The sequence below is a fragment of the Talpa europaea genome (genome assembly GCF_964194135.1).
Source record: "Talpa europaea genome assembly, chromosome: 12".
Classification (NCBI taxonomy): domain Eukaryota; kingdom Metazoa; phylum Chordata; class Mammalia; order Eulipotyphla; family Talpidae; genus Talpa; species Talpa europaea.
This window is the reverse complement of record NC_140079.1, coordinates 81065656-81079671: the sequence shown is the minus strand read 5'-3', so window position 1 is coordinate 81079671 and position 14016 is coordinate 81065656. Positions and strand designations below refer to the sequence as shown.

General features: G+C 54.3%; 2 protein-coding genes across 2 annotated transcripts; both read right to left on the bottom strand.

Annotated features, from left to right (window-relative positions):
• Positions 1-433: 433 nt before the first annotated feature.
• GAL3ST4 (galactose-3-O-sulfotransferase 4) lies at positions 434-4456 on the bottom strand (the record flags this gene model as incomplete). The annotated part of the gene is made up of 3 exons (XM_084249615.1): positions 434-1465; positions 3639-3942; positions 4332-4456. 3 exons carry the CDS (start codon positions 4454-4456, stop codon positions 434-436), a joined length of 1461 nt encoding a protein of 486 aa, XP_084105741.1.
• Positions 4457-7148: 2692 nt separating this feature from the next.
• On the bottom strand, positions 7149-12805 carry GPC2 (glypican 2; the record flags this gene model as incomplete). Its single annotated transcript, XM_084249493.1, has 10 exons — positions 12625-12805; positions 11809-11967; positions 11124-11449; positions 10288-10368; positions 9371-9533; positions 9009-9139; positions 8649-8798; positions 8426-8565; positions 8149-8324; positions 7149-7399 (listed from the first exon to the last, which is right to left on the bottom strand). Exons 1-10 carry the CDS (start codon positions 12788-12790, stop codon positions 7149-7151), a joined length of 1743 nt encoding a protein of 580 aa, XP_084105619.1. The 5' UTR covers positions 12791-12805.
• Between the last annotated feature and the right edge of the window lie 1211 nt (positions 12806-14016).

The following is a 14016-nucleotide window of genomic DNA, read 5'->3' as shown; positions in this document are numbered from 1 at the left end:
AAGCAAGTGGACGTTTCGAAGTATTTATTTATTCATTCATTCAACAAACATTTCATAGTGAAATGAGCATAGCCCAGTAATAAATATTTCATAGAGGAATGGTCGCTTCGTTCCAGTCCTCCGCACCCAGATTTTCACTGGCTTACCCCAGGGTTTGCTCCTCTAGGGGGGTTTGAGTGCGCTGCCCTGAGCCTGGACTAGGGAATGGGCAAAATGGGTGGGGGACGGAAGAATTGGGACTTCTAGGAGCTGAAGGATTTGGACTCCTTAGCTCAGGTTGGAGAATTTGCGCCCACGGCCATGCAAAGTCCATTTGTCATCTAAGGTGCAGGCGTTCTCTCTGAGGGAAGCAGAAAGGCATCTGACTTCCCCCTGCTTATCACATGTACCCTTCTAGTCTAACTGCTCTTCAGCCTAAGACTTAGTCTGATGTCTATGGAGAGAGTAGTCTTACAGTCTTGAGTGGCACAGACACTGTTGGGGGGAACTGCTTGGCATCTAGCTTGTCCTTGTACTGTAATTCAGGGGTAGCCAGGCGTTCACACTCCTCCTGGTCTTGGAGGCTCAGTCCACTTCGAAGTACATAGCCCAAAACCTTCCCTGACCCAAACTGGAAAGGGCGGAACCGTCGGTCAGTGATGTATTCAGGGTCTAACGCCTCACCTCCCACCAGACAATGTTTAGCCAGGGCCTCCCTTCGAGCTCGGAGTTCCGCCACAGCGCTCTCTAGTCGGCTCTGGCCATATCGCTTTATCCGTGCCCACAGACTATGGTTGAAATGAACATAGAGAGCCCAGTCCAGGTTGTTCCAGGCCCGGGCTCGAGCCGTCAACTGCCTGTCCTCAGTAGCCAGTCCACCATCCCTGACAGTGCTGAGGCCCTGCTCGCTTCCAGCCTGGGCATTGTGCATGAAGCCCACCACATCATCTAGACCCCAGCACAGGGCATCTGCCAGCAGAACCAATGATTCATCAAAATACTCAGCCACCAAGACCAGGTCAAAGACAGAGTCCAGCCAGGCTAGACTCCACTGGATGAAGGAGGAGGACCCCAAACCCAAAGAGGCAGGGCTGGACATCGGGCTGTGACCATCAGCAACAGTGGGAGCAGGGTGGAAGAGAGCATTGGGATGTGGGGTATGAACTTGGGAGCCAGGGCCAGGAGACAAGACATGCAGCTGTGGGGAGTTGGGGTCTCTTGGGGGATGAGGATTCCCTCTCGTTGTCCTCATCTCTGGGGGGAAGGGAAGGCCAAAGTCAAACCATAGCAAGTTGCGCGCGTAGTGGTCTCCACGGGCCCCAGGCCGATAGAAGGCTCGAGGATTGGCCAGGAAGGCAGCCAAGGAAGGTGCCTTGCGAAAGGCTGACGAGGTGGATTTATAATAGGAGAAGGCAGAGTGAGCCAGAGCTGCTGGGTCTCGGACGATGGAAAAGAAGAAGCTGTCAGAAGGCATGACCCGAAGTACCTGCAGAGGTGAGAAAACAGACATAGGGAGAAAGAACTGGGCCGGGGAGAAACTAAGAGCAAGGCAAATGCTTGCTGATACCCCAGATTCCTCAATCCCATCAGCTCTGCTGGGAACCCTCCACGTCCTTTTCTAGATGTATAGTTATTGGCCAAGTAACTTGCACCTTTCAATTTGCTTCTCTGCAAAATGGGGAGAATCACTCTTTCCCAGGTGATTATGGAGGTTACACAAGATGAAGAATATGAAGGAAACGTGCATGTTTCAGTAAAGGCAGAGAACAGCGCAGAGAAAAGTCTGTGGCATCAGGCGAGCTTGGAATCAATTTCCTCAGGCCTTTCTGACTGCCTTGGTCAGTAAAACCTCTAGCAACTAAACTTTGGGTTCACGTCAACTAAAGCTTACTAAGTGCCTATCCTGGGACTTTTAGTCACAGCTTCAAGAAAGGAACTGGCCTCAGGACTCCTCAGGGGAGTCACTGGCAGCCAAGAGGGAGGAGAGGGGACATTATAGGTGTCAGGTGGGCAGGCTAAGCCCGGGATGGCTGAAGGCACTTTGGGGACTCCCACGCATCTTGGAAAGCAAAAGGCACCTCTGAACTGGACCCTGGGAGCCCTGGCTACTTGGTAGGGTGCTATCCTACAACCTGGGGCCTGTAATCCCTCTTCTCAGCAAGAGGGAAGGTGGGATTTGGGCTCCGCCACATCTTAATGCGGTCCTGTAGGCAGATCCAGTCCAAACCCAGCTTCTGGGCACCCTGAGTAGTTTCTGCCTCTGAATCATGACTTCTGTGATTAAATCTAACTCCCCAACATGATGACTTCAGATCTGTTCTGCTAAGATGTGCATGCCTGCACGGTAGAACCTGTGACTTGCATGTTTCAGTGAAGGCAGAGACCAGTGCAGAGAAAAGTCTGTGGCATCAGGTGGGCTTGGAATCAAAGTCAAATCCATTTTTCCAGTTGTGTAACTTTGAGCAGGTTATGGACTTCTCAGTGTTCCTCCATCTACAGCTCCAGGGTCACACTTACCTTGAAGAAGGTAGATGTGTAAGGAACATGGTGGGTAGTCAGTCAGTGAATGATGGTGACGAGGGTCATTATCTGAACCTCTGGAGAAACATGCCTCAAAGAGTGTTGTCACTGCCTCACTCCCAGCTGTGCCCCTCACTGCCATTAGACCACACCGAGTTCCTAGGCTGCCTTCTTTGGCTCCAGCATCAAAAGGGGTGCCTTGGCCATCCCCACTGAAGTACTACCACCCACACACACACACTACCCCACCACCACCCTATCTTTGCTGTTTTACTCCCCCTAAGAGAGCTTGTTCTTAACTATAAAGCCATGTTCCCCCTTTCCTTTAAAAGCCAGTTCTCCAGAAAGCCCCATCCCCACATGTTCCAAATACACACACACACGTAGGCGCACCTGCCACGAAAGATGCTTTAACTTTGGAGCAGATGGAGTTCAAAGCCTAGCTCTCTTGCTTTCAGTTAGTAGAGGCCACTTAGCCTCTCTGAGACTTGGTCTCCTCATCTGTGTAATGGAGACACTGTTGGTGTAATGTCTCCCTGGCAAGGTGATGCTAAGATCGGTACCCAACAGTCAGTAAGTATTCAATAAAAGTCCCTTCCTCCCCATATACTTTTATTTGTACATTGATTTTCTCCCGCCAAGAGCTCTCGGGCGCCTGTGTGTGTGTGCAGATGAGTGTGTGTGTGCACTCCTCTCCCCTCTAGAACTGAGGCTGGGGTAGTCGTCAGGACTGAGCTAGACTTTGTCATGGAGCCGATCCTCAAAATCTAGCAGACATGGTAAGAGGAGTGAGAGGTCAGAAGGCAGGGGCCCCGGGAGCATCAGTGGAAAAGGTCAAGCAAGGCAAGGGACAACTGGAAACTTTGTGGGGGAGGGACAGGGGACTGACCCAGGTGGGGGAAATTGGTCAAGGAAAGAGCCCAAGTAAGCTCAGATAGGGGAGGGTAGGAATGTGGCTCTCAAAAACTGAGAAAGGGATAGCTGAGGAGAGGAGAACAGGAAATCTCACCTTGGTCCCCATATTTGGGGTGAAGTGACGCTGGGAGTCCCCAGGCCTGATGCCCCCTCCCCTGGTGGTATTGACCACAGGCCTGAGCCCATCTCTCTCCAGTCCCTTCTGTCCCCTCTACCCTCCTCACCTCTTTCAGGTTGAACCTCATGTGATGACAAAGGATGTGGAAGGGGGGCTGTGTGCCTCTTCCCTGGGGATGATAGCCTTTGACTCGAGAGGCTTGGAAAAACCTTGGGTAGCCAAACTGGTAGCGGGTGGGAAGGGCGAAGCGCAGCCCATGCTGGTCCCCATAGCGATGAAGCAAGTTCAGCACAGAGCTGCTTCCAGATTTATGCGTCTTCAGGAACACGAGGTGCTGTCGGGGTGAGCAGGACAGAGCAGCTGGTCCTGGGGGTGGGGCCCAAGGTTGAAGGAGCTGCAGCCCAGGCAGCCTGGAGAGAGACGGGAGAGGACATGTCTGGTCCTCACCAGCAGGTGGCTGTATATCTTGTGGTGCAAGGAGAGAGCTTGCGCCTCCTCTGAGTCCCCAAGAGTCACAGCCCGGGATGGAATGGGGACAAGCAAGTAGGGGGACATCAATTGGGTGTTGGAAGAAGATGGTCCTGGGATTGGGGCCCAAGGTTGAAGGAGCTGCAGCCCAGGCAGCCTGGAAAGAGACGGGAGAGGACATGTCTGGTCCTCACCAGCAGGTGGCTGTATATCTTGTGGCGCAAGGAGAGAGCTTGTGCCTCCTCTGAGTTCCCAAGAGTCACAGCCCAGGATGGAATGGGGACAAGCAAGTAGGGGGACATCAATTGGGTGTTGGAAGATGGGAACTCACCTCTTTTGGAACGGACCCCCCCAGAGCTGGAGAGCAAATCCAATGGTCATGAAGACTCCCAGAGCCACCCCCAGGCTCCGAGGTCCCCAGAGGCGAAAGGTCCTGGTAGGAGACCAAGAGCCCATGTGGCACCAGGAAGGGTGGCTCTGAAAGGGGACAGGGCCAGGAACAGAGGCAGAGACAGCTTGAGATAGCCGTGCAGCTGCTGAAGGCGGCGATTGCAGATCGGGGGGTCATTCCCCAAGCCTGCTCACAGCCCTGGTAGAGTCTGCCCCCTGAGTTAGCAGATTTTTGCCTCTGTCAGCGTCTAGAAGGGAAATGAGAGGGGGAGGAAAGCGGCTAAGGAGAGGGGTAGAGCCTTCTCTCCCGCTGTTGCCGCTGAGACCTAATTCAGGGAGGGAGAGCAGGCTGCAACAGGGTATGCTCCTGGCATGCACTCAGTGGTGGCCCCACAACTAGTATTCCATTATCAGCCTCCAGTTCCGCCAACCTCCCACCTACAGTTTCTCCTTGAGCCTTGGGGACTTTGAGGGAAGGGGAAAAAGACAAAGACCCAGTGAGAAAGATCGGCCTGATCCACTCCTTTAACAGTGAGGTGAAAATCACCAAGCCCAGGGCTAACTCCTGTGGCAAATTGGGGTGAAGAGCCCCGTTCTGAGGCTGAGAGGAAAAGCCAAAAGGAAGGAATGAGACAAGGCACAAACTGATAAGCCCGGAGAAGTTAGTTAGACCACTTGGTAATGAGAGAGTCAGCGTGTAGGGGGTGTGTAAGGGGGTGCTGAGGAAGATGTGGCATTTCTTATAGAGCCCAGATCTCCAGACACACACACACCCCCACACACAACCTCTTTCCTGCTTTTCATACCTATCAATGCACCTGGAAGAGATGGAGAGGCTGGGGGTGGGTGGAGGGGTGGTCGTTGGGGGGAAGGGGAGAGAGAGAGAGAGAGAGAGAGAGAGAGAACACGCTTGAAGGAGCAAGCGAGCTATCGAGGGAGGGAGAGAGAGAGACCTAGCTTCAGAGTTCCTTTTCAGGCCCCAGCTTCCTAATCAACTGAGAGTCCGAGACCCACCCCTTTCAGATTACAACCCACGACTCTGGGCTGCAGTTGCTTGACAAGTCCTGACAGCCCCCTTCCAGAACAAGCCTGGAGTGACCCTCCGGCAGAAAAGAACCCACACTTGTTACCCAGACACCCGCCCACTCTGGCATCACCCCCTACCTCCAGCTCCCTCCCCCAACACAGGCCCGAAGATCCAGCCCCTCACCAAAGTCCAGGGGCCAGATTTCTCATCCATCTCTATCTCCTGTCCATCACCTCCATTCCAGCCTTCCGTCCCCTCCAGTTTAGTGACTGTTCAGTCTATCGCCAGCCCTTTGTTGGCTCTCTCCGGGGTTCTCTCTAGGGACCCCCTAAGTCTCCGCCCATAAATTCTAGGGTCCCTGGCCTCAGCTTTACTTGCCTACTCACTCAGTCACCTGGGGAGCAGCAGGTAAATCCGGGTCTGGCCCTCCCGCCAGCTGCAGCCACCGCCCAGCTCCTAGCTCGGCCCAACTTTCCCCGTAAACTTTCCCAACGCCCAGGCTCCTCCCCTCTCCCTCCCTTTGTCCCGCCAGTCCCTGCAGCTGCTCGGCTTTGATCACATCTCTGGGTCGCTCCCTCCCTGAATCTCTCCCTCCATCAGAGCAGCCTGCCTGCCCTTGGAAGACACTACTTGAACCCACCTTTTACACTTAGGAATCAATTATACCTTTTTCTCTAAGCTTTCTCCAGAACAAAGGATTCATTCAGGGACACAAAGAAAGAAAAAGGGAAGAAGAAAATAACAGAAATAAGTTGAAAGCAGACATTGTCAAGGACCTGACAAGGCAGCCAGAGGCTGACACACAGAGAACAAGGGCCCCCACCTGCAGGCAGGGGTAGTCTTACTAATAATGCCTTATGATCAAAAAGAATTTTGCCAGGGACAAGGAGCTTCCTTACATCATTACTATTCATTCCCCACAATTCTCCCCTCTTTTATAGAGGAAGGTGCTCAGACCCAGAGAATGGACAGTTTGCCCAAACTCAATCCCCAGGGACAGCTTCCAAGAGAGGGGAGAGTCAGACAGAAAATCAGCCAGTCACCGAGGCTCTGGAGCCTCTGCTAGGAGGGGGGAATGTTGAAGGTATAGGAAGTCACACAGATCTGATACATTGGCCATTTATTTGTAGGAAAAAACACTAAAACATGAAGCGAAGAAGCTTGTGAAGGATGTGGATGGCAGAGGTCATGAGTCAGCCTTTTCTTCTTTCTTTTTGATATTTTAGTTTAAGAAATTGATACTGAAAAACTCAATGAAACCCAGGCCCATAGATCCTGACATCCTATTCCCCTCAGTTCACCTAGTTCCCTGCTCAGCTCCCTGTCAACACCCACCCAGCTTTATTCACTTCTGAGACTGGTGCTCCCACCCTTCCCCACTTCCAACTTCCTTCAGACCCCACCCCCCAACTGCAGCTATATTCCTCCCTTGCTGGGACTGACCACCAGCCCAACCTAAGAAACTTAGCTGGAGACCACACCTCCTCCCTAAATAAATACCCCCCAGCCCCCACACCCACCCTCCCCAGTTACAAATGAAAAAATAAATATTGTAAACACCCACCCCTCCCCGATCTGCCAATGGGAATCTCCTGGATCTGGGGCCCCAGCCATTCATCCAAAAAGTCCTTTCTCTACCCTCTCTGCAGCCCCCTTCAACTCCTCCCCAGACCCAGCTGGGGGGGAGGGGAAGGCTAGGAACCCTTGTAATGCTAGGGCACCCCTCCCCTGTTATCGAGGTCCAAGCAGGGCCAGGGCTGAGAGGAAGAGAATGAGAATGGGCTGGGTATGAAAACCAACAGATGCCCCCCCAGTTCTGCTCCTGCCCTGGTTGTGGCGGATAATGACACCTCCTCCTTTGCCCCCAGAACTATCTTTTCTAGAAGGTCGAGGAGGCCGGCCTGGGGGTGCAACAGCTGCTGTCCCAGCCTTCCAGTCATCCGCATAGTGCTGTCCCTCTCCAGAGCCGCTGGTGTCCTCATCTGCAGGAAGGGAGACCATCAGAGACAGGAACGGCAGCGGTGGGGTGGGGGGGATGGACAACAAGAAGGAGGGGAGATTGACATAAAAAGAGAGGCAAGAGAGATAGATGGAGGCTGGGAGGAAGAGTGAGTGATGGGAAAGCAGGGAGAGAGGTCATAGAGTGGGGGAAGGTGATGAGAGAAGGGAAAAGAGAAAATGAGACAAAACAGAATATATATAGATCTATAGAGAGAGAGACAGAGACAGAGACAGAGAGAGACACAGAGAGCGAGAGATGGGGAGAGAAGATAAACAGGACAAGAGAGCAAAAACAGAAGCAACAAGGTGGGTGGGAGAGAAGAAACAAAGAAAGAGACAGACAATGGGGGAGAGGGCAAAAATGAATGCCCAAGTGCCCTTTGCTTCTCTGGCAAACTCTGTCTGGGGGAGCCAGTCCAACATAGCCTCTCCAAGCTGCCCCCTCCCGTCTCCCACAGCCTCTGCCAACACTGAAAAGCTTCTCACTGTTCTGCAAGAATGTTTTGGTGTCTCCCCCACTACACTGTGAACTCACTGCTCATCTGCCCTTCACCTTTGAGCCAAGCGCCCAGCAGATGTGTGCTAAGCAAGCGAGTGAATGAATGAATGGCAGCTGAGTAGAGATGCAAGGAGAAAGGGTTTAGAAGGCAGTGGGCGAGGTTTGGGGCCTAGGAAGGCACAACCGCAGAAACTCGGGAGGAGCGAGGCCTTGAGGAGCTTCCGGTCTCACCCCAGTCTTCCTGTTCCAGGTCTCGTCCCAAGGCCGCAGCCTTCATCCTGGTCGTAGCCGCCCGGAGCTGCAGCCTCCGCCTCCTCGTCTGGAGGTCGGGACCCAGGTCTTCCCCATTCAGCTCGGGGTTGTCTTGCTGCTCGGTTGGGGAGGCCCCGACCACGGGCGACAAGTACCTGCGAACAGAGCAGCCCCGAAGGCTCCCGCCCCGCCCGCCCCCCCCCCCCCCCGAGCCACACCTTGCCCAGCCGCCCACTGAGGCCGGCCCGGTGCTCACCGGCCCCGCCCGCTTCCGGTCCAGCAGGGCGCCGACTCCTGCGAGACGTCCGCCGCCATGCGCGCGTCCCCGCACACCGTCAAGGGCAGCCTGGCCCAGAAGCCCCGGATCCGGCCCACCCGCTGGCGGAGCTCCCACACCTGGGGTGCAGAGAGAGCAGGGCACAGCTGGAGCACTCACCCCACCTGGCGCGGGGCGCCTCACTCCTGCTGCCCGCACTCACCAGCCCGTGTAGACCTGAGCCCATAGCTGAGGATGTGGGCTGCTCCTCCTCTGGCCCTGAGTTCCAGATCCGGCCTGCCTCTTCCCGTGGGGCTGGGGCTCTGCGAGTGCGGGTCAGCGTGGGTAAGGGGGCACCGCATTCCTGAAACACCTGTGGCACAGGGAAGACACCCATACACATGCAGTCATCCGGTGGTGAAAGCCACAGGGTCCTCATTCCAATCCCCAACCTCCCTTACACTCCTTGCTAATAATACCCTATACTGTTCTTCCTTCTCTCTTCTGAACTTGAGCTAACACCCCACAATGTCCCCCTTCCACCCGCCAGGCTGACACTCCCACCTTCTCAGGGTGCCAGTACCTGGGCTGACACCCTTGCACTGTTTTCCTGCAGATACATCAAACCCTCTGAGATCTTCACCCCAATAGACTGGGCTGCCAGCTCAAAGGAAAAGGGGCCTTGGAGCTTCTCAGCTAGGAGCAGGAGACCATCTGGAAGGGGGAAAAGTAAAGGGGGACAGTTAGGGAGATATTCCCTGAACTAGGAAGTTCCCACTAATCCTGGCCTCACTTTGGAGGGAAGCAGCAAGGTAAAGCATGGGGGAAGCCCATGAGCAGACCACCCAGGCTCCCCCATTTAATTAGCTTAAAATTCCCTCCTGGTCCACCACCATCAGCCCCCACACAGACAGCCCTCCCAGGCTTTTTCTGAATCCTGCTCACCCAGATAGCTCCCCCAGTCAGGATCCAATCCCTGGGCGCTGAGACAGCCATGGGCCACGTTGAGGCAGAAGTCTCGGCAGGGTGGCAATGAGGGAAACCCTTGACAGAAAGGGCAGCCCGTCAGACGCATCACTGCCCGCCTGCAGCCTTCAGACATGGGCATCTGGGGGCAGAGAGCAGGTCTGTGTTATCCACAAACACTGTGGCTGCCCTCAGTCAAGCTTGGTGCTGGTGCTGGGCACAGAGAGAAATCAAATACCCCATCCCACCTGGCCCAGGCTCTATGTAGAAAGCTGGACAAGAACATCTAGGCTTGGTGACCCCAAGTGGCAGCAGGTGAGACCCCAAGACTGCCACAGACTGATAAGGGAGGTTATTAGGAGTCAGTTTGCATATACTGCTTCTTGGGGGATATGAAACTAGAGAGGTGGTGTGGGGTCTGAGAAAACATTCCAGGACAAGAGTGAGCACATCGTGGTTGGGGAGGAGGAGAGAGGATGCAGGAGGTAAGACCAGGAGATGAGGGAGAGAGGGTCTTGCCCACTTGAAGGTCAAGCTAGGAATCTGGCATTCAGTTGCAGGGAAGAGGGAGCCATGGAGGGACCCTGGAGGAAACAAGAGGGGCAGGACTCCAATCTCCAGCTGCTATGGTGATGAGCAGGCCCCCAGAGGCTAACAGAGGATATGAGTCATCAGAGGGCAGGAGGAGGTCAGAGGTGGGAGGAGGTCGTGGATCATGACACATGGAAGACTTCTGGCCCCCCTCCTTCCTGATTAACCCGGGGATGCCAGGGTCTTAAGGCTGATATTGGAAGATCTCAAACCTCTCCTGACAGCTTAGTGCCCGATTCTTCTTCATAGGCTTCTCCTACTCTGACTCTCCCTCCCTGTGCCCTGCCCACATGCACCCCCCTAACCTTAAGCACTTCGCTGACCACATCTCTTCCAGTCTGTAGACCCTGGATAAAGGCCCGGGCAGCCACCAGGGCCCGGGATACCTGGGGAAGAGAAAAGAAGGTGAGGGTTGCTGTGGATTGGTCAAGACTGCACAAGGGAATGAGCAGTGGGTTTATCTTGGGTTAGTCAGTAGTGTCAGGTGATACAGGGAGGCAGCCCAAGAGGTCCAAAGGAATTCTATAGTCTAGAAGGAGCATGGGGAACTGCAATTGAGAAGAGATGGAAGAATTGAGTTTTACAGGCTTGGAAATAGAAAGACTATATCAGAACACTGAACTTGAAGCCAGATGACTTGGGTGTGGGACATAGCTGTAAGGTTGTGACCTTGACCTCTGGGAGGCTCAGTTTTCTCATCTATAAAACAGAAATACTACTACCTACCTCTCAGAGCTATAACAATTAAATGACATTCTATAAATGAAAATTTCCCTGAAATATCAGGTGTCTAATTCATGTTTAGTTGAACCAGAGGAAGTCAAGATATTATGATTAGAGAGGAGTCAGCAGAACAGGTGAGTAGGTCAGGGATTTGTGTGAAACTAAGCACAGAATGGGGGGTGGGAGGGGGAGAAATGACCCAAACTTGGGGGGAGCAATTAAAGGAGACCAAGGAGCATTGAGTCTAGCAGAGATGACTGGGCTTAAGATAGAGGTCAACTGGTCAGAGATGGCTGCCATGCAGGATTCACGGATCATCTGGTCAGGGGTGACAGAGGCACAAAAGGAGGGTTATCAGGTTGGAAGTGAGTGGTGCACAGTTCAGAGGAAACTGAAGCTCAGGCCTTGGGACCCTCACCTGCAGGCGGAGGCGGCGGGGTGAGTCCCCAAAGGGCTTCAGAAGGTCTTCGGCAGAGGACGCTAGGCGCGTGAGGCAGAACAGATATTCAGGGGAGAAGGTGTATTGTGGATGCAGCAGGGGGAACACTCTCTCCAGGAGCTGCCCCCAGAAGTCCACCAAGGCATCATCTAGCCCTTCACCGGACCTCTCATAGTAGTCCCGCAGTCGAGAAAACAGGCCACTGAATGATGGGGTGTACTGAGCATACATGTGGCGGCCATAAGAGCGTTGGAAGAGCAGGGCCAAGGAGTGTTCAGATGATGAGAGCATCTCCCGAAAAACCTCTGTGGCAAATGCAGAGAAAGAGGTGTGTGGCAGCATGAGGCCAGAGAAGGACAGAAAACTGAAAGGGCAGAGGCGGGAAGAGATGGGCATGGGGGAGACTAGAGAAAAGACAGTGAGTTGGAAACAGAGCAAGTCTCAGAGACCAGACCAGACTCTGAATTGAGGGGTGGGGGGCTGGGCCATAGAGGCAGGGCAGGACCTTGGTGAGAGCCTGGGGTGAGGCTAGGTGGGGGGCAATAAGTCAAGACTGGGCTGGGGTGTCTTAAGAGTGGAGTAGGGAGTGAGGACAGCATACCTACTGGAGAATGAACAGAAAGAGGAAGAATGAGGCCAGATTTGGGGACCCCCAAGTCCTCACCATCAAATTTTCTGTGTCGGGCAGCCAGTGTGTGAACCAAGAAGGAGCCACTCTCCTCCACCAAGCCTCGTAAGGTGGCCTCAGAGTCCCAGGTCAGCCTCTGCTCTATCTCACTGGTACAGCAGGTGTACTGCTGGGGACAGATCCGGAGGTGCTCACCTGAATGGAAGAGATATGGAAGAATGGTGATAAGTTATATCATGTAATTTTTTCCTTCTCCCTCCTATCTCTGGGAGTCATCCCTACTCTTTACCTGTCTGGTCTCTTTTCTATTGTCTGACCCCCTCATCCCCACCTGACCCTTTCACCTCTTTATTGTCCCCTCCTCTAACCAAGTCCACTGCTATTAGTCATGTGATCAGTAGTGATGGGCCAAATTAGTGTGGGGGGGGGGGGTCTTCAGGTGACCTTCCCTAACATCAGATACCCCAGGTCTCTAAGGATTTACACGATGGCATCTACGGGAAGGATGGGGTCTGGAAGGGGTGGGGTTACTTGGTTAGAAAGAAAGTATTATAGATGGGCTCAGAAATCTCGAAGGGAACAAATTGGGATGCGAAGAAAGAAACAGCTCCTTCTAATCACCAGAAAGGGATTCCTGGGGTGGGGGTGGAGTAAGAGAGCTATTATGTGAACAGGAGGGGTTGCTGTGATCCTAGTAAAGAAGTTCAGGAGAAGGAGAGAGATTATCCTATGAGATGAAAAAATTATTATATATAACGGTCTCTCTGAAAAGGAAGAGAGTTATTGTGAGAGGGTGGACCCGCCCCCGTCCCCCTCCCACGCCCTCAATTCTCTTGTCTTCTTTCTCCTCACCTGAGATCAGGGTGGGAGGGAGTAGGTTTAAGCTATAGCCCCGGCCCCCCAGCACCTGCCGGGTCTCAGCGCAACTCCCGGTGACCTTTGCCTCGCTCCCGGGTCCAGGACCAGGACCGGGACACAGTGGAAGCAGCAGAAGCAGAAGAGATCGCAGCGCGGACATAGCTGCTGCCGCCCTGTGACTGTAAAGTGGGTCCTAAGGAAGAAAGAAGAGTCGCCCGAACTCGGGAAGTCAGTTTCCGGCCGTGGGGCTGCCCCACCAGCCAGAGAAAGAGCGCGACCTCCGAAAACCGAACACCCAGCCCGATAGCTGGACCAGGCGGCATCTGCCGAGACAATGGGAGCGGGGAGTCGAAGGGGGCGGGGCAGGAGGCGGGGCTCAGCCAATGGTGGTAAGGAACTGGTCTAAGGGGCGGGGTCAAAGCAGAAATTAAGCCAATGTTACGGAGAAACTCAGCAGGGGGCGGGACTCGGCCGAACTAAAGAGGTTGGGGGGGCGTGTTCTTTCTCGGGGGCGTGGCTATCCACTTCGAAAGGCGGGGCCTCAGTGGAACTCAGCCTATGGCAGTTGATAATCCAGATTGAAGGGGTTACTACTACTCTAGTGCGTAGATCCTCCAATGGAGAGGGCAATTGGGAGCAAAGGGGGCGGGGCCGGGGTGGAGCCGGGTTAAAACCGGCAGCATCTTGCCCGAGTCCACGTGATTGGGCTGCGCACCGACGACCTCGTGGCAGCACGAGGCTGCCGGCGCGGCGTGACTAACGTGGCGAGCGCCAGCAACCACACGCCCAGGACCCGCGGCAATTCCCTGCCCTGGACCGAGCCGTTGGGTTTGCGCCTGCGCACAACGTGCCTCGTGCCTTCCCGCTTTTTTCTGGATTCTTCCGCGGCGGGAAAGGAAAGCGGAGGGCGTCTGTGACGGAGGTGGGCTGATCCTAGAAGCCTGTGGGACGAGCGGCCGCCACTTTTCTTCAACCCTGCTCACCCAGAAGTCGCTCAGACAGTGAGGCACCTCTTTGACCTATAAAAACTCCGTCTCCTCACCCCTATTCCCGACCCTGAGGAAGGAGCCGCCCTCCTCTCCTCAGAGGCCGCTAACCCCACTCCCAGTGCCCAAGAGACGGCTCGCCTCCCCTCCCCCCACAGCGGTTAGACGTCTCCTCAGCGCAAAGAAACCTCCCCTAAGGTCCATCAGGGATAGCGCCTTATGGGAAGAAGAGAGAAAGCAAGTTTTTTCCCTTCAATTTTTTAAACTCCTTCAGCATTTAAACGGTCCCGTTTTCAAGGGCCCTCCATCCCCAACTCATGAAGAGCTTCCCATTGCATTCCGTGTGGAATCCGTTCTCAGCCTTGTCGAAACGGAAGCCTGGGCGCTTTTACGTTTTATG